This window comes from Vicia villosa, linkage group LG5, assembly GCF_029867415.1.
Source record: "Vicia villosa cultivar HV-30 ecotype Madison, WI linkage group LG5, Vvil1.0, whole genome shotgun sequence".
NCBI lineage: Eukaryota > Viridiplantae > Streptophyta > Magnoliopsida > Fabales > Fabaceae > Vicia > Vicia villosa.
This window is the reverse complement of record NC_081184.1, coordinates 77,441,295-77,462,726: the sequence shown is the minus strand read 5'-3', so window position 1 is coordinate 77,462,726 and position 21,432 is coordinate 77,441,295. Positions and strand designations below refer to the sequence as shown.

The 21,432-nt window shown below is 36.9% G+C and overlaps 1 protein-coding gene across 1 annotated transcript; it reads left to right on the top strand.

The window, feature by feature from the left end:
• Positions 1-2,646: 2,646 nt before the first annotated feature.
• LOC131606773 (protein SULFUR DEFICIENCY-INDUCED 1-like) lies at positions 2,647-5,027 on the top strand. The gene is made up of 4 exons (XM_058878907.1): positions 2,647-2,888; positions 3,737-3,949; positions 4,057-4,212; positions 4,355-5,027. Exons 1-4 carry the CDS (start codon positions 2,754-2,756, stop codon positions 4,754-4,756), a joined length of 906 nt encoding a protein of 301 aa, XP_058734890.1. The 5' UTR covers positions 2,647-2,753; the 3' UTR covers positions 4,757-5,027.
• Positions 5,028-21,432: the final 16,405 nt, after the last annotated feature.

Below are 21,432 nucleotides of genomic sequence, written 5' to 3'. Positions count from 1 at the left end.
CTGAATCGTTAGAAGTTAATTTTTATCTTTGCATGTCATATTATTCTAGAGAAGTATCTCCGAAAAAATCAAATGTAAAATTGCTAAAAACAGCCACATGCATGATTAGAGTTCATTTCCATTTTTTTCCTTAAACCCTCTCCAAAAACACATCCATTCTCAATCAAGTTTTTCACTCTAAATCTTCATTTTTGTGTTTCATCAAATCAAAAGGAGTAAAAGGAGTTGGAATTTAAGGTAAAGTTCATTCATTTCAACCCTTATTGCCCACATTTATCTGGTTTTGAAGCAAAAAAAGTCACGCAATAACTAGAAGGTCAAACCTACACCGAGTGACAATTCAACTAAGCGGAGTCCATCATATTTTGAACACGTTGACAAAGTTTATTCCGATTCACCAACTCTACAAATTTAGAAAAGTGTTTTCAAAGGAGCTCGCATTAGCAAACCACCTCTTTCACCGCCTCCACCAAAAATTTCATTCATCGAGGAGATACTGGTTTTTATGCACAAATATATTCAACGGATCGTCACTGTCAAAGGTGACACTAACTGTGGTTTCTGAGCTGTTTCTACTTTACTCAGTAAAGGAGAAGAGGATCACACACTTGTTCGTCATACTCTTATTCAAAAGTTGAGGAGCAATAAAGAATTATATACACGGCTATTCGGGAATAAAGAAAAAGTTGAAGCAATTTATCACTATCTTGTTCCTTGCATTAGTGAACCTGCACCAGAGGATAAATGGACGAGTTTTCCTAAAACGAGTCATCTCATAAAAAGTGTCTAGGAGAATGTGTATTGATCTTATAAGATACGGTTACTCAAAAAAAAATTTCCCACTACTATAAATATAGATCACTTGTCATTTTAATTCATACCAAAACACAATACACCAGAATGAACATCATTTGACATGTAAGAAATGTTCACTTTACATGTGATACACCATCAAGAGAATTTAAGATCATTGAGTACACCCCTCTAGAAGATCTGCAATATACACTACATGAGGTTCTATCATATGGCGATAATCGCAAAATAGTGAAGATCGAGTACCGCTCGCCATCCGTTGATAAAAAATGAAGCTTGAGTTCAACAACTATGAGCTGAAGACGGCCGCTGATTTAGGGGCTATGTGCAGGGACGAATCTACGTGAAGGCTGGGTGTGGCTATAGCCACACCACTTTTTTTAAACTCTTAACGAGTGCCTCCGGGGCACTCGTTAGCATTACCCAAGAAAAAAAATCACCAAATTCAATTAACTTTTTTCCCTCTCAATATTTCTTCCTCTCACTTTTTCTAATGATTTAAAAATCAGATCGGCCATCAAATCTACAAGACTATTGAGTTATTGGTTTATTGGTCGAATTAATGGGTCACTCGTCTAACTGCATAATAAAACTCAATTAACTGCATAGTTGTTACGTCTAATAAATTTAATTATAGAAAGAACACTATCTAATAAATTTAATTATAGAAAGAAAGTTGTTTCAAATATGTTTTGAACAAAGTTTACATATATTTTAATAACTTATCGATCCAAGAATCAGACCAGATCAGCAACCTCTCCTGTTCTCATATCACTAGGTTCGTCCGTTCTATTCAATTCAATTTTTAAAACACTATTTTCCTCTTTCTCAAAATATCTTCTTTTTATGTTCCTCTCAAACCTTACCATCTGTTATGCTTGCATGTTCCTTTCATATTTGTTAATTCAATATCCTTCATTTTTTTCTCTAATATTTTCACTTGGCATGACTACATTTATTTATGGGTGATTAAAAATCAAATGCAAAGTGAGCGTTTCGATTTTTCTTTATTGTTTTCATTGTAAATGTACTTTATTAAATAATATTATTTATTATTTTAAATTTAGCCTCACCAATTTGTCATGTTTGGATCCGCCCCTGGTTATGTGGAGAACTTTTTCTTTTTTGAATCAAAAGTTTCAATCGAGTTAGATGCGACTAATTCGAGATCGCTCAATGATATTATCAAGATGTTACAACGTTCACCTGAATATTGAAATATAATGTTTGATCTATGTCAAAATCTCTTATGTATTGTTGATTTTATAATATCAATGATATTTTCATTTTGTCAAATTGCTATTTTTTCATTTTGATTTTTCGTTTCTACTTCGTAACATTTCAGAAATATACCTATGAAAATTTATGTAAATACATCACTGAAATAATTGATGTTTCAAAACACGTTTGATGCGTTCAAAAATACATCTTCAAAATCTTATAACATTATAGTATTTTCGTGTGCCGCGCTAGAAGATTATGAAGTGAAATAAAAAAAATACTCTTAGAACTTTGTAGTAAATGCTGAGATTAAAATAACTTAGAAAAATAAAAATAACAAGAAAATCCTTAAATTAAAAAATAGAGTCAAAAGTACAATTATGTTTGAATTGAAATTTTTGGATTATAATAATAATTGCAACAGTTGGTTTTATTTCTTCCCAAAATAAAACACTGGTTTATTATTATAAACAAAAAAATTAACAGCGAGAATCTCCTTTTTTTTCAAAATGAATCACAACCGAACACGTGTCCAATCGCTGGTTCCACCGTCGTCCAACAGCCCTTAATCAACTCATTAGAATAAAACACCAAATTCAAATGAACAAAGACGCAAACCCACCCAGGTTCATTACTCTTCTCTTTCTCTCTCTAGTTGAAACTCGAAAGCGTGTAATCGTAAACACAAACTTTTCTTTTCTTCTTCTCGACCTCTAAAAATGGAAGAAGAAAGAGGTAGTTACAGGAACAACAAGAGTTTGTTTTCACAAGGGAAGAAGAAAGAAGACGTTTATCATGTTGTTTACAAGGTTCCTTATGGTGATAGTCCTTATGTCAGAGCCAAACATGCTCAGGTACACTATTCCAACTTCTTCATACCTTTTCTTCTTCCATTTTTTGGATTTTATGCATAAAGTGAAGTTGTTGTTGAATATGTTGATTTTATCTTTATTGGCTTACATTCTGGATTTTTTCTATTTTCATTTGAAGGTTTGTGATTGTCACTTGTTGTGTGTTTGATTTTAATTTTTAACTTTGTCTCTTTTAATCTGAATTAGTATAAAATTTAAAAAATGAAAATGGAAAATGTTTTCTCAAACTCAAGGTTATAAAATTTGGAATAGAATTATAACCACAATTGATATAGCTTTTGTATACAAGATATATTTGATATCATCATTATTGTATCTATGACAAATTTGGTTGAAAGTGACATAAATGTAAAAGAAAAAAAAAACTAGTTTTCTATAAGTGACATATATAAGTGACTTGATTAATATACTTAAGATAGAAATTAATTAGTTTGGGGGTACATTGCAATATAAAGTTCACGACATAAGTGTGATGCAACTGATATAATTTGGTTCGGAGTCAGTTTTTACATTAGGTAGTTTCAGTCCCCGTTGATTGTTGTTGCGGAAGATAGAACTCTGGTCTCTCTACCAAATTCAGTGTCAATTACCACGGGACGAACAAACGATTGAACTAAGATTTGATGATATATTAATTAAGAGTGGTATTAACTATCATTAACTTTTATATGATTTGCTAAACTTCGGTTTACACTCTACTTTCATCTTTTCTAGGTCTGTTGCCTTTAATTTCTAGGTCTCTTGGCTATACTGCCTCTCAAATTTCCTACTAGGGTGTGAGTGTGACATAATGTTTACCCTAATAATATTAACTATATGAATTATTATAGCTGGTAGAAAAGGACCCGGAAGCTGCAATTGTATTATTTTGGAAAGCAATAAATGCAAGGGATAAGGTGGATAGTGCTTTAAAAGATATGGCTGTGGTGATGAAGCAATTAGACAGATCTCAAGAAGCCATTGAAGCTATCTCTTCCTTTAGAGGCCTTTGCTCCAAACAATCCCAAGAATCCCTTGATAATGTACTCATTGATCTTTACAAGGTATTACAAATCATTGATTTTAAACTTTTTTTATATAGTAATGTATGTGGTTAGTGTAGAAACTGCATATTCATGTGCTAAACATCAATTAACTTTTTTATATATAGAAAAGTGGGAAAATAGATGAGCAAATAGATTTGCTGAAGAGAAAGCTGAAATTAATCTACCAAGGCGAAGCCTTCAATGGGAAACTCACAAAAACTGCACGATCTCATGGCAAGAAGTTTCAAGTTTCTATTAAACAAGAAACTTCAAGATTACTGGTATTTTATCTTAACTATACATCCTCTGATGAGTATTATGAGCAAAGATTCTGTTTTCATATTTATTAGATGACTTATAGTTGCCTACTTGGTATCAAGATTTCTTATAAAGATAATAACCCTAAATGTTGTTGCATAATAGGGAAACTTGGGCTGGGCCTACATGCAAAAGATGAACTACGTGATGGCGGAGGTGGTGTATCGAAAAGCCCAAATGATCGACCCGGATTGTAACAAGGCATGTAACTTGGGCCTATGTCTCATTAGGCAAGCCCGGTATGAAGAGGCCCAAGTGATTATTGATGAAATATTAAAAGGAGAAATTCCAGGCTCAGATGATATCAAGTCTAGAAAAAGGGCTGAAGATCTTGTAATAGAGTTGAAATCATTGATACCTCCATCACATACATTGGATCTTTTAGTTCTTGATGATGAGTTTATCAAAGGCATAGAACAGTTGATGAATGAATGGGGTCCTTTTAGATCAAAGAGACTTCCAATTTTTGAAGAGATTTCTTCTTGTAGAAACCAGTTAGCTTGTTAAGTTTTTAACTTTGTACATAGTTTTTTTTTTAATATTATATTTTTGATAATTTTCCTTTTTTTTTTTTACTTTCCTCATAGTGGAGGACTTTTTTGTTTTGTTTTTTGGGAAGAGGTGTATAAGATAATGTATGTGAGAACTAATTGCTTGTTTGGAAATTAGAGACCTCAAAATGTAAGTTGAAGCTGATATCTTTCTTGATCGATTGACAAGAAGTATCACTAAGCAGTAAACACCATAAATGAAGTGAAGTTGATGATGTGAATTACTATTTCTTTCCAACCGTTAAAATTACCAATTTTAGCAAATAAATGTGAGTTTTTAATATTGTATTTCAAGAAATAAAATAAATAAATATTTAAGGCTTATAAACGAATGTATTTGTATGAAAAGTGTAAAAAAGACTGACTTAATTTCTTAATCTAGTAGTTATTTTTACATCTAAACTAGTCAACTTTTTTAAGTCTTCGTTTCGCTATCATTAGATTGTCTTCTTTAACTTCAAAGAGCTTATATTGGATATAATTTTATTGAAACAAAGAATGGATGAGATGTAGAGGGATGACCATCGTAAAAGTAGTTTTGGTATGGTGACTGAGGTCTCTAGTGATGAGATAGGGGGTATCTACAAAGTTAGCATTTCAAACCTTTGAGGTCTCTGGTGTTTAGATAGAGGATATTTATAGTTATCATTCGAAACCTTCAAGTCACTAGTTGAGGTGAAGAAAAATATGAGATAAACTTTTCAGGAATGATATTTGTACACCACATATGACACCTACACCTAGTTTCATACGGTTTGCCTTTTTCTATTATATTTAATAATTATATTTTCATTTTTTTCAATACAAATAAACACATGTGCTGGTAGTATTCTACATGGTGTAAGCATAGGTGTAAGATTTTAGGTGTAAGAATAGCAGTGCTCTAAACTTTTATTGTGTCGAATCTGTGAGTGTTCCAACAAGTATGTGTGATATGGTTTATGAAATTCATTATCGTCAACCTCGAGACAAAAATCCATTATGTGTTGATCTACAATATTTTAAATGCTTTTTGCGTGTATTTTATCGTTAGTGGCGGATCTTGTCTAAAATATTAGGGAGTGCGACAAATATTCAAAATAACTTCAACACAAAATAAAAATAGAAAAGTTTAAAATTAATAAATATGTGACCCTCATCATTTAAAACATTAGCTTAAACAATGACAAATAATTTCTACTAAATCAATTACTGTTAGTTCCATGGTTTTAGGATTGATAACAATTTTACAAATACATGGTTCATGACAGATGTTGAGCAAGATGTAATAACATCTTGATAAAGATGGTACGACAGAATGAGAAGGTTACACTAAAGACTAATGTTGTGACATGCTGAACAAGAACATTAATGCATCGTGTTTTAAATCTTGACATATTTGATTTGATTTTGTGACATTTCTTTTGGATATATTACAGATGTTTATGCAGGTCCAGAGGATTTAATATGGAACAAGTAAAACAAATTTCCAACAGAATTAAAGTTTCTAAAATTGGATGTTGAGACAATTTAAGAAACTTGAAAATTTGCTACAAGATTTAAAGAGACTTTATGCAGATTTGTTACAGCTCTCAACTTGTGGATCAAGAAATATTTGGGTAAAGATTTCAAAGCCCGTGGAATGCTGAAGAGTATTTAAAGATAATACCCAACCTAATATAACTTATAACTTTCAAAATTGTAAAATTAGGGGAAATCTTAAGTCTTAGGTTTTGAGAGTATCTTGTGTGTTAAGTCACCCATGTATCTTTTGATACATGTGGTATACTGATTGTTAGTTGAGTGTTTGTCAAGTTGTTGTTCTCACTCTTAAAGCTTTCAAGTTTAGAGTTAAGTATTGTTTTTGGTTGAAGCTTTTAGGCAAAACTAAGTATTGTGTATTTGAAAGTGTAATATTTTTATTGGGTTCTTTTGATTATAGTCACAAGGTTTGTGGTTGCGGGTATATCAGTGCAGTGATTGAAAGTAAGATGAGATTTCTCATATCTAGATGTTGATTTCTAGATAGAAGTTGCACGGGGTAGTGATTAGGAGAGAAGTTGTAAACTGTGACTGTTTAGGCTTTGAACTAATACTATTATAGTGAATTTCCTTCCTGACTTGGTAGTCCCCAGAGTAGGTGATGTTGCACCAAACTGGGTTAACAATTAATTGTATTATTTACCATTTTACAATTAATCCTGCATGATTTTCTGTTTGGTAAATGTGTGTTCTATCAGTAGATGATGTCAAGACATTTGTTCTAACATTGTGGTTTTGTAAATTATGTTTGCATAATTACAGTATGGTTTATTTTGTTTTGTTTTGTTCTGTGTGTTCACAAATGTTGTAACATCTATCTTGACATCATGCTCTGATGTTAGAACATCAGTTGTGACATGTATTGCAAGTTCCAGAATTTCAATTGGCATCAGAGCAGGCTCCCTGGTCTGTTTATTAGGTGAGCTATCAGGAGATAATTTTCTAGTATTGTATGTATCATAGAAAGTTAGAATGATAGCATTATGGAAATCATTGGACAGTAGAATATTGAAGTTTATCAGGATGGGAGAATCCTGGTTATGGATACAGAAGGGAAGTATATGAATCGGCTCCCTATAACTCTGAAGCTGTCAAAGTCATAATCAATGGAGTTGATGAGCACTTGTTCAGACTGATTATCACACGTGTTATGGTCAAAGATACTTGGGAGATTGTCAAGTCCACTCATAAAGGAACATCCAAGTGTTTTGGGAGAAGAGAGTTCAGGAGAAAGGCTGATCAAGATGAAGATACTGAGGTTTCTACTCAAGAGACTTGACATAAAAGTGGCAACCACTGAAGAAGCTTCAATTTTATTTAAACTATTTAGACTAATAGTTCTAAATAAAAAGAGAATGACTTTTGTCTCTAAATCTATAGGAGGAAGTATCCTAATGTCCGATGAAGGGTTATTGTAATGCTATTGTGCATTTCTATCAAAATCTAGGAAAGTGAATAGAAGATCAAGGCCAGATGTCAAAAACATATGTCATGACATCAGCAAGATCCTTAATGATCAAGTAAAGATGGATCTGAAATGAAAGCATTCAGTGCAATATATGTGAAGGCTTTGGACTTGCTATGGCAGAATGCCCTTCCTTCGTCAAGAATTAATTGAAGGGGCTTTCTATCTCCAGATTTGTTCAGGATAGTAATATTGATTTTGTACCTATCTAGACAGGAAAGTAAGGTTCTTTTGTAGACTTCTGCAACGAGGAAATAACTCATGATGAGCTAGCCGTTTCCTGCAAAGATTTGTGCATCAAGTGAAGAAGTATGCCAACAAGGAGAAAAATAAAAGGTAACTGTTTCTCAACTACAGGTTGTAAAGAAATATTGTTTGTATACTATCTTTAACTTGTAGGATGTGGTAACCTCTTTGAACTCCAAACTTGAAATCATGATCAAGTTTGTGAGAATGGTGAACAATTGGTTCTAATATGTTGAGAAATTCTTCAAGATTAGAAGATGACTGAAAAACCTAAAAGGGACAAGGTTTGATTTTCAAGGCTTTAACAAGCAAAGAAAATCTTAGGTGACATAAATCTGTTTCTATTCAAAGGCAGAGTTGAGTCAATGATGTCAAAAAAAATGTCTCAATATCATACCAAACATCAAAATCTTCAAGCTAATGGCAGAGGCTTGAACTAGAAATGTCACTTTTGTGATAAAAGATATGCATATCAGACCACTTTGTTCTCAAAATGTATGTTTATTCCAAAGATTGACCAAGCAGGGGATAATGCTCAACGAAGGTGTTTTCCTTAAGTTTTGTTTTTTGCTAAAAAAGACTAGTATCTTCTTTTACACGGGCTGTTTCAGATACATGACTGAAGATAAAGAGTTATGGTGAACTCTATGTATCACTACATCTTCCATGTTTATTTGGCAATGATGCCAAAAGTAGAAAAATTTGAGAAATTGAATGGAACAAGATTTCTTAGTCTTAATAATTATAGAAAGGAATTTTATGAGTAAATGAGTTATGAGATTATTACCATAACTAGTGTCTTACCTGTGCGTTCGCACGGGTACCCGTCGGTCTTGCGCATTGGGCTTTAGGGAACTTAAATAGAATAGGAAAAATTAATATATATGGGTAAGTTCATATAATAAGGTAAAATGATTGAAATAGGTTAAAAATATATGTCGGGCCTTATTGTTGGTTAATATATGTAAGTTAATAGGACATTAAACTTCATTGGGCCTTAGATGGTTAGCCTTGGTGGAGATTACCTAATTTTATTGTTAGACCTAATAGGATTAATAGGCCCACAAAAGAATCCTATTATTGTTATTGTTACATAACGTTGGCATTTAAAATAAAAGAAACGTTGGACTTCATAACTTTTCAACGTGTTGGCAATCAAAGGTTGTGTCTTCATAAGTCTGTGTTGGGCATTGTTGCTGTAAGAAACGCAGGGTTCGGTGATAAGTTTGAAGAACAACATGTCACAGCCAAGAAGGTATCCTCTTCGAATGAGGTATGTGCATGTGTTTCTGTTTATGTTGTTTGCAGAGTTTATTATAAGATATTCATCCATTTAGAGGTCGCGATGTTGTTTTGATTCCAGTTCACCCGATTGGTTGGAGTTGCAAATGTAACACCCTTCTAAACCCCGCGGAAAATTTTTCAAAAATCAGAGTAAAACATGAGAAAGGGCATTACAACTCCAATAAAATAAATAAACATTCATGTCATGCCATATAAGGAACGATAAACCAAAATTATTCAGGTAGCATGTTAACACAGCGGAATATTCTTAACAACTGAATAATCAAACAACCGGAGTCATAGACTCATAATTCAACCATAAACCATAAACAAAACAGAAGTTTATCAAACAACTCTAAAATAACGTTCCCGGTGTTACACGACCAGAGCATGACACAGACCCAACTGACTCTAACGAGCTACTTGACGAGCTAATCCTCACCAAGTATACAAGCTACTCCTCAATCTGAAAAATAACAACAGTAAGGGTGAGTTTCATTCACATTAACAAATGTTATAGGAATATAAACAATACAACTTCATCCATACATTAATCACCCAAATCAATTATATTCAGATAGCATAGCAACATTTATCAAATGCAGTCATTCATACTAAAATACACACAAATTGCAACATTGGACCACTTCCATTCATGTTACAATTATACACAACAACCTAATGCAATGCAACTAAATGCATGTGGTACCAACCATGGGATAACCCATCTCACCGATCCACCACCATAAAGATTCGGCTACTTCTCTCACTAATTCCACACAATGGGAATTAGCTACCGCTGTCCCACCACCGTAAAGGATACAGCCCACAACATGATTATGAAATGCATGCATCAACCACAACATGCTCATCATTAACATCCACCGACAATTCATAATCATTTATGTCACAACACACAAGCATAATAATATCACAACCATTTGATATTCATCACAGCATAATACATTTACCACCACAAATATATTACCATTCATCAATCATAATAGCTAGAAACACTGCATAGCATATTCATACTATTATTCAACTATCACCAAACACAATCCACAAAACCAACAAAGTGATTTTTAAATTATAATCCCCTAATATACATCATAAAATAGGGCATTAATTCATCTACCAAGTACTCGAAACGGCGTACAAAAAGGATTAACGGTTTAAAAGTTACGGATATTTAAAATAAGTATTTTTCCAAAAAGCTTCAGTGGTAACCGATTACCTAAATGATGTAACCGGTTACATCACTGACAGTAACTTTTATTTTTCAATTTCACCCAGTGGTAACCGGTTACCTAAATGATGTAACCGGTTACATCATCGCGAAATGCAATTCTTCGCCTGTTTGAGACCATGTAATCGGTTACTTCCCTCATGTAACCGGTTACATTACTGATATAGCAGAAAAATCACTTTCCTGCAGCACTGTTTTCATCCCAAGTGCGAACCCAATCATTTCAACACGTCCAAAATCTCATCATAGCACGAAAATACACATTTATACATGCTTCTAACAGGTATTAACATCAGTAATCAACATCAAACATCATTCACAACAACATAATTGCATCATACATCATAATTTGAACCTAAAGTCCTACAAACCCCAAAACCCCAAACACCGACATATAATCCAATTCGGAATCCTAACATACGAAATCGATCGAATCATTCATAATACCCATAATAGAGGTTAATGAGAAGAATCCCCCCTTACCTCGATGTCGAATTCTTGGATGCTCTTTCTCTTCGCACTTGCTCTTCTCCCAATTTCACGTTCAACTCTTCTGCTCCCTTTTTGGTTCTCTTTTCACAAAATACTCCTCTTTTCTATTTTATGAAAATATAACTTAATTTTAGAAAAGGGCTTTGCAACTGATACACCCCCCCAACTGCTACTTACAACACTGGCCCATTAGCCTTATTTCATCCATGTTCTCAAATAATTCCATTTAATTCTAATATTTAATAAAAAAATTAATTAAATTAAATAAAGAATTTTATGGGGTGTTACAACCCTCCCCCTCTAGAAAAGTTTTCGTCCTCAAAAACATACCTTAGGCAAAGAGTTCCGGGTAGGAGTCCTTCATCTGGCTCTCCAATTCCCATGTAACATTTCCACCGGCTGGTCCTCCCCAAGCTACTCTGACCAACACTATCTCCTTGCCACGCAATTGTTTCACCTTCCGATCCTCAATCCTCGTAGGCAAAGCTTCAACTGTCAGATTATCCTTTACCTGTACATCATCCACTTGGATAACATGTGACGGATCAGCAATGTATTTCCTCAACTGCGACACATGGAATACATCATGCAGATTCGCAAGTGTCGGTGGTAACGCAATGCGATACGCCACCTCTCCCACTCTTTCTGAAATCTGAAACGGACCAATAAAACGCGGAGTCAACTTCCTTGACTTTAGAGCTCGTCCGATACCAGTCATAGGTGTAACCCTCATAAACACGTGATCTCCTTCTTGAAACTCAAGTGTTCTCCGTCTCTTGTCATGATAACTCTTCTGACGACTCTGAGAAGCCTTCATCTTCTCCTGAATCATCTTAATCTTTTCTGTCGTTTCTTGAACAATCTCTGGTCCAATCACCGCACTTTCGCCAGATTCATACCAACATAAAGGCGTCCTACATCTCCGACCATACAAAGCTTCAAACGGAGCCATACCAATGCTAGAGTGAAAACTATTATTGTAGGTAAATTCGATCAAGGGTAGATAACTATCCCAAGTACCACCTCTTTCCAACACACAAGCACGCAATAAATCTTCTAGCGATTAAATAGTTCTTTCTGTCTGTCCATCCGTCTGCGGATGATAAGCAGAACTCAATCTCAGCTTAGTACCCAAAGCCTTCTGCAACCCTTCCCAAAATTTGGATGTAAACCTTGGATCTCTATCTGACACGATACTCGAAGGAATACCATGTAAACTCACTATCTTCTCAATGTACAATTGAGCCAGCTTCTCCATTGGGTAATCCATTCTCATTGGTATAAAGTGAGCAGACTTAGTCAACCTATCCACTATGACCCAAATGGCCTCATAGTTCTTCACCGTTCTCGGCAATCCAGAAACAAAATCCATAGATATACTATCCCACTTCCATTCCGGAATAAATAACGGTTGCATAGCTCCATATGGTTTCTGATGCTCAACCTTCGACTTCTGACAAGTTAAACAAGCATAGACAAATTCAGCTATTTCCTTCTTCATTCCAGGCCACCAAAACAGCTTCTTCAAATCATGATACATCTTGGTCGCACCAGGATGTATGCTCAGTCCACTACGATGTCCTTCTTCGAGAATACTCTTCCTCAATTCAGAAACGTTAGGAACACAAACACGATTACCAAACCTTATAATACCATTCTCGTCGATTCTGAATTCACCTCCCTTGCCTTGGTTAATTAGAGTCAATTTATCCACTAACTCCACATCAACTTTCTGACCCTCTCGAATCTCTTCCAGAATACCACTAGTCAACTTCAGCATGCCCAACTTAACACTGACAGGAGTGTCTTCGCATACTAAACTCAAATCTCTGAATTGTTCAATTAAATCCAATTCTCTCGCCATAAGCATAGACATATGCAAGGACTTCCTACTCAAAGCATCGGCAACCACGTTTGCTTTACCCGGATGGTAATTCAGCCCAAAATCATAATCCTTGAGGAACTCTAACCATCTCCTTTGCCTCATATTCAACTCTTTTTGATCAAATAGATACTTCAGGCTCTTGTGGTCACTAAACACTTCAAACCTCGAACCATACAGATAGTGTCTCCACAATTTCAACACAAATACCACTGCTGCCAACTCTAAGTCATGAGTCGGATAGTTTCTCTCATGTACCTTGAGTTGCCTCGACGCATAAGCGACTACCTGTTGATTCTGCATTAGTACACCTCCTAATCCCAACAATGAAGCATCACAATATACAACAAAAGATTCCGCCGGATTCGGCAAAATCAAGATCGGCGCACTAGTCAATCTCCTTTTCAAGTCTTGGAATCCTTCTTCACATTTCGAATCCCAGATGAATGCTTGACCCTTCCTAGTCAACTTAGTTAACAGTAACGCTAACTTCGAGAAACCTTCAATGAACTTTCTATAGTAACCCGCAAGACCAAGGAAACTACGGATTTCAGAAACTGACTTCGGAGCTTCCCATTGAGACACTGCTTCTACTTTCGTTGGGTCAACGGCAATACCATCTTTAGAAATTACATGCCCAAGAAAGCTTACTTCACTTAGCCAGAACTCACACTTTGACAGTTTCGCATAAAGTTTCTTTTCCTTCAGTAGTTCTAATACCACTCTCAGATGCTCTGCATGTTCTTCTTCACTCTTAGAATATATTAGAATATCATCGATAAATACCACCACAAACTGATCCAGATAAGGATGGAAGATCCTATTCATATACTCCATGAAAACCCCCGGCGTATTAGTTACTCCAAATGGCATCACTGTATACTCGTAATGACCATACCTTGTTCTAAATGCCGTTTTCTGAATATCGTCCGTCTTCACCCGAATCTGATGATATCCCGACCTCAAGTCAATTTTGCTAAACACACTCGCACCAACCAGTTGATCCATCAAATCATCAATCCTCGGCAATGGATACCGATTCTTGATAGTAACTTTATTCAGCTGTCTATAATCCACACACAGTCTCATAGAGCCTTCTTTCTTCTTTACCAATAACACCGGCGCACCCCACGGCGACACACTAGGACGAATGAATTCTTTTTCCAGTAACTCTTCCAGTTGACTCTTCAATTCTGCTAATTCAGATGCCGACATACGATACGGTGCCATTGACACAGGACTAGTTCCAGGAACTAACTCAATAGCAAATTCTACCTCCCTCTCTGGCGGTAACTCTCTTACATCTTCTGGAAAAACTTCTGGAAATTCACATACTACTGGTAAATCACTACTCACCGCTTTCTTCTTCACTTCCATGGATGCAATCAACATAAACACGGCAGCCCCGTCCTTCATGGCTTCATCCACTTGTCTAGCAGTCATTGCTAAATCCTCGACACTGACATCTTCAGGAAAAATAACTGTCTTCGTGAAACAGTTGATATGAACCCGATTAAATTGCAACCAATTCATACCCAGGATGACATCAAGTTGTTCCAACGGAAGGCATACTAAGTCCATTCCGAACTCTCTACCAAAAATATCAATTGGACAGTTCAAACAGGCAAACGAAGTAGTCACTGAACCCGACGCAGGAGTGTCAATGATCATACTTCCATGAATATCAGATATTTCCAAGTTCAGACGTTTAGCACAATCCAATGAAATAAACGAGTGAGTTGCTCCAGTATCTATTATTGCAATTAAAGGAGTGCCATGGATAAAACACGTACCTTTAATCAATCGATCATCTGGAGTAGTCTCTGAACCTGATAAAGCGAAAACTTTACCCCCAGCTTGATTCTTCTTTGGCTTAGGACACTGTGGACTGATATGGCCCTCTTCACCACAGTTATAACAAGTCACAGTCCTTCCTTTGCAGTCAACAGCAATGTGGCCTGCCTTACCACACCGGTAGCACTTCTTCTCTTCGCTTTTGCACTCATGAACGCGATGTCCCGGTTCTCCACACTTAAAGCACTTAACAGGAGCACTAGAGTCTCCCCCACTAGGCTTCTTCCAACTTCCAGCTTTATAATTACCTCTACCATATGGTTTACCACGGTCCATAGGCTTCTTCCCTTTCTTGTCAACTAACTCACGGGAGTGAGATGACTTCAGCTTCAGGTTATCCTCTTCATAGATTCTACTACAATCTACCAAATCAGCAAACCGACGAATCCTTTGGTACCTGATTCCCTGCTTAATTTCATCACGGAGACCATTCTCGAACTTAACACACTTCGAAAATTCGCTCGCTTCATCATTGTTATAGTGAACATAGTATTTGGCCAGCTCAACAAACTTTGAAGCATATTCCGGTACCGTCATGTTACCTTGTGTCAGCTCCAAAAACTCAACTTCTTTCTTGCCCCGAATATCCTCAGGAAAGTACCTCCTCAGGAATTCTTGCCTGAATACAGCCCAAGTAATCGCTACACCTGCAGATTCAAGTTCATCTCTACTAGCCATCCACCAATCATCAGCATCTTCAGACAGCATGTGAGTCCCATACCTCACCTTCAGATTCTCAGCACAATCGATCACTCGGAAGATCCTTTCAATTTCCTTCAGCCACTTCTGAGCGCCTTCGGGATCGTGCGTGCCTTTGAACAAAGGAGGATTGTTCCTCTGAAAACTGTTCAGCTGCCTGTCAGCACCAATACCAGCTCCATTGGCATTCCCTCCCAACACACCAGCAATCATGCCCAGAGCCTCAGCGATCGCGTCGTCGTTTCTTCCTCCTCTTCCGGCCATTGTTCTGCTAAATATCAAACAATATTCATTAGAACAAGAAGTATCGACAGTGTCAACCTTACACTAGTCGTATACGAAGGATTAACCGACTCTAAGACTCTGACTCAAACGACCAACTATGCTCTGATACCACTATTGTAACACCCTTCTAAACCCCGCGGAAAATTTTTCAAAAATCAGAGTAAAACATGAGAAAGGGCATTACAACTCCAATAAAATAAATAAACATTCATGTCATGCCATATAAGGAACGATAAACCAAAATTATTCAGGTAGCATGTTAACACATCGGAATATTCTTAACAACTGAATAATCAAACAACCGGAGTCATAGACTCATAATTCAACCATAAACCATAAACAAAACAGAAGTTTATCAAACAACTCTAAAATAACGTTCCCGGTGTTACACGACCAGAGCATGACACAGACCCAACTGACTCTAACGAGCTACTTGACGAGCTAATCCTCACCAAGTATACAAGCTACTCCTCAATCTGAAAAATAACAACAGTAAGGGTGAGTTTCATTCACATTAACAAATGTTATAGGAATATAAACAATACAACTTCATCCATACATTAATCACCCAAATCAATTATATTCAGATAGCATAGCAACATTTATCAAATGCAGTCATTCATACTAAAATACACACAAATTGCAACATTGGACCACTTCCATTCATGTTACAATTATACACAACAACCTAATGCAATGCAACTAAATGCATGTGGTACCAATCATGGGATAACCCATCTCACCGATCCACCACCATAAAGATTCGGCTACTTCTCTCACTAATTCCACACAATGGGAATTAGCTACCGCTGTCCCACCACCGTAAAGGATACATCCCACAACATGATTATGAAATGCATGCATCAACAACAACATGCTCATCATTAACATCCACCGACAATTCATAATCATTTATGTCACAACACACAAGCATAATAATATCACAACCATTTGATATTCATCACAGCATAATACATTTACCACCACAAATATATTACCATTCATCAATCATAATAGCTAGAAACACTGCATAGCATATTCATACTATTATTCAACTATCACCAAACACAATCCACAAAACCAACAAAGTGATTTTTAAATTATAATCCCCTAATATACATCATAAAATAGGGCATTAATTCATCTACCAAGTACTCGAAACAGCGTACAAAAAGGATTAACGGTTTAAAAGTTACGGATATTTAAAATAAGTATTTTTCCAAAAAGCTTCAGTGGTAACCGGTTACCTAAATGATGTAACCGGTTACATCACTGACAGTAACTTTTATTTTTCAATTTCGCCCAGTGGTAACCGGTTACCTAAATGATGTAACCGGTTACATCATCGCGAAATGCAATTCTTCGCCTGTTTGAGACCATGTAATCGGTTACTTCCCTCATGTAACCGGTTACATTACTGATATAGCAGAAAAATCACTTTCCTGCAGCACTGTTTTCATCCCAAGTGCGAACCCAATCATTTCAACACGTCCAAAATCTCATCATAGCACGAAAATACACATTTATACATGCTTCTAACAGGTATTAACATCAGTGATCAACATCAAACATCATTCACAACAACACAATTGCATCATACATCATAATTTGAACCTAAAGTCCTACAAACCCCAAAACCCCAAACACCGACATATAATCCAATTCGGAATCCTAACATACGAAATCGATCGAATCATTCATAATACCCATAATAGAGGTTAATGAGAAGAATCCCCCCTTACCTCGATGTCGAATTCTTGGATGCTCTTTCTCTTCGCACTTGCTCTTCTCCCAATTTCACGTTCAACTCTTCTGCTCCCTTTTTGGTTCTCTTTTCACAAAATACTCCTCTTTTCTATTTTATGAAAATATAACTTAATTTTAGAAAAGGGCTTTGCAACTGAAACACCCCCCCAACTGCTACTTACAACACTGGTCCATTAGCCTTATTTCATCCATGTTCTCAAATAATTCCATTTAATTCTAATATTTAATAAAAAAATTAATTAAATTAAATAAAGAATTTTATGGGGTGTTACAACCCTCCCCCTCTAGAAAAGTTTTCGTCCTCAAAAACATACCTTAGGCAAAGAGTTCCGGGTAGGAGTCCTTCATCTGGCTCTCCAATTCCCATGTAACATTTCCACCGGCTGGTCCTCCCCAAGCTACTCTGACCAACACTATCTCCTTGCCACGCAATTGTTTCACCTTCCGATCCTCAATCCTCGTAGGCAAAGCTTCAACTGTCAGATTATCCTTTACCTGTACATCATCCACTTGGATAACATGTGACGGATCAGCAATGTATTTCCTCAACTGCGACACATGGAATACATCATGCAGATTCGCAAGTGTCGGTGGTAACGCAATGCGATACGCCACATCTCCCACTCTTTCTGAAATCTGAAACGGACCAATAAAACGCGGAGTCAACTTCCTTGACTTTAGAGCTCGTCCGATACCAGTCATAGGTGTAACCCTCATAAACACGTGATCTCCTTCTTGAAACTCAAGTGTTCTCCGTCTCTTGTCATGATAACTCTTCTGACGACTCTGAGAAGCCTTCATCTTCTCCTAAATCATCTTAATCTTTTCTGTCGTTTCTTGAACAATCTCTGGTCCAATCACCGCACTTTCGCCAGATTCATACCAACATAAAGGCGTCCTACATCTCCGACCATACAAAGCTTCAAACGGAGCCATACCAATGCTAGAGTGAAAACTATTATTGTAGGTAAATTCGATCAAGGGTAGATAACTATCCCAAGTACCACCTCTTTCCAACACACAAGCACGCAATAAATCTTCTAGCGATTGAATAGTTCTTTCTGTCTGTCCATCCGTCTGCGGATGATAAGCAGAACTCAATCTCAGCTTAGTACCCAAAGCCTTCTGCAACCCTTCCCAAAATTTGGATGTAAACCTTGGATCTCTATCTGACACGATACTCGAAGGAATACCATGTAAACTCACTATCTTCTCAATGTACAATTGAGCCAGCTTCTCCATTGGGTAATCCATTCTCATTGGTATAAAGTGAGCAGACTTAGTCAACCTATCCACTATGACCCAAATGGCCTCATAGTTCTTCACCGTTCTCGGCAATCCAGAAACAAAATCCATAGATATACTATCCCACTTCCATTCCGGAATAAATAACGGTTGCATAGCTCCATATGGTTTCTGATGCTCAACCTTCGACTTCTGACAAGTTAAACAAGCATAGACAAATTCAGCTATTTCCTTCTTCATTCCAGGCCACCAAAACAGCTTCTTCAAATCATGATACATCTTGGTCGCACCAGGATGTATGCTCAGTCCACTACGATGTCCTTCTTCGAGAATACTCTTCCTCAATTCAGAAACGTTAGGAACACAAACACGATTACCAAACCTTATAATACCATTCTCGTCGATTCTGAATTCACCTCCCTTGCCTTGGTTAATTAGAGTCAATTTATCCACTAACTCCACATCAACTTTATGACCCTCTCGAATCTCTTCCAGAATACCACTAGTCAACTTCAGCATGCCCAACTTAACACTGACAGGAGTGTCTTCGCATACTAAACTCAAATCTCTGAATTGTTCAATTAAATCCAATTCTCTCGCCATAAGCATAGACATATGCAAGGACTTCCTACTCAAAGCATCGGCAACCACGTTTGCTTTACCCGGATGGTAATTCAGCCTAACATCATAATCCTTGAGGAACTCTAACCATCTCATTTGCCTCATATTCAGCTCTTTTTGATCAAATAGATACTTCAGGCTCTTGTGGTCACTAAACACTTCAAACCTCGAACCATACAGATAGTGTCTCCACAATTTCAACACAAATACCACTGCTGCCAACTCTAAGTCATGAGTCGGATAGTTTCTCTCATGTACCTTGAGTTGCCTCGACGCATAAGCGACTACCTGTTGATTCTGCATTAGTACACCTCCTAATCCCAACAATGAAGCATCACAATATACAACAAAAGATTCCGCCGGATTCGGCAAAATCAAGATCGGCGCACTAGTCAATCTCCTTTTCAAGTCTTGGAATCCTTCTTCACATTTCGAATCCCAGATGAATGCTTGACCCTTCCTAGTCAACTTAGTTAACAGTAACGCTAACTTCGAGAAACCTTCAATGAACTTTCTATAGTAACCCGCAAGACCAAGGAAACTACGGATTTCAGAAACTGACTTCGGAGCTTCCCATTGAGACACTGCTTCTACTTTCGTTGGGTCAACGGCAATACCATCTTTAGAAATTACATGCCCAAGAAAGCTTACTTCACTTAGCCAGAACTCACACTTTGACAGTTTCGCATAAAGTTTCTTTTCCTTCAGTAGTTCTAATACCACTCTCAGATGCTCTGCATGTTCTTCTTCACTCTTAGAATATATTAGAATATCATCGATAAATACCACCACAAACTGATCCAGATAAGGATGGAAGATCCTATTCATATACTCCATGAAAACCCCCGGCGCATTAGTTACTCCAAATGGCATCACTGTATACTCGTAATGACCATACCTTGTTCTAAATGCCGTTTTCTGAATATCGTCCGTCTTCACCCGAATCTGATGATATCCCGACCTCAAGTAAATTTTGTTAAACACACTCGCACCAACCAGTTGATCCATCAAATCATCAATCCTCGGCAATGGATACCGATTCTTGATAGTAACTTTATTCAGCTGTCTATAATCCACACACAGTCTCATAGAGCCTTCTTTCTTCTTTACCAATAACACCGGCGCACCCCACGGCGACACACTAGGACGAATGAATTCTTTTTCCAGTAACTCTTCCAGTTGACTCTTCAATTCTGCTAATTCAGATGCCGACATACGATACGGTGCCATTGACACAGGACTAGTTCCAGGAACTAACTCAATAGCAAATTCTACCTCCCTCTCTGGCGGTAACTCTCTTACATCTTCTGGAAAAACTTCTGGAAATTCACATACTACTGGTAAATCACTACTCACCGCTTTCTTCTTCACTTCCATGGATGCAATCAACATAAACACGGCAGCCCCGTCCTTCATGGCTTCATCCACTTGTCTAGCAGTCATTGCTAAATCCTCGACACTGACATCTTCAGGAAAAATAACTGTCTTCGTGAAACAGTTGATATGAACCCGATTAAATTGCAACCAATTCATACCCAGGATGACATCAAGTTGTTCCAACGGAAGGCATACTAAGTCCATTCCGAACTCTCTACCAAAAATATCAATTGGACAGTTCAAACAGGCAAACGAAGTAGTCACTGAACCCGACGCAGGAGTGTCAATGATCATACTTCCATGAATATCAGATATTTCCAAGTTCAGACGTTTAGCACAATCCAATGAAATAAACGAGTGAGTTGCTCCAGTATCTATTATTGCAATTAAAGGAGTGCCATGGATAAAACACGTACCTTTAATCAATCGATCATCTGGAGTAGTCTCTGAACCTGATAAAGCGAAAACTTTACCCCCAGCTTGATTCTTCTTTGGCTTAGGACACTGTGGACTGATATGGCCCTCTTCACCACAGTTATAACAAGTCACAGTCCTTCCTTTGCAGTCAACAGCAATGTGGCCTGCCTTACCACACCGGTAGCACTTCTTCTCTTCGCTTTTGCACTCATGAACGCGATGTCCCGG

Bases quoted from the DNA above. Each gene is read 5' to 3' on its own strand.
- LOC131606773 (XM_058878907.1), top strand. From the start codon at position 2,754: ATGGAAGAAGAAAGAGGTAGTTACAGGAACAACAAGAGTTTGTTTTCA. The intron at 3,950-4,056 runs GTATTACAAATC...TTTTATATATAG, and splicing joins TACTCATTGATCTTTACAAG to AAAAGTGGGAAAATAGATGA. The intron at 4,213-4,354 runs GTATTTTATCTT...GTTGCATAATAG, and splicing joins AAGAAACTTCAAGATTACTG to GGAAACTTGGGCTGGGCCTA.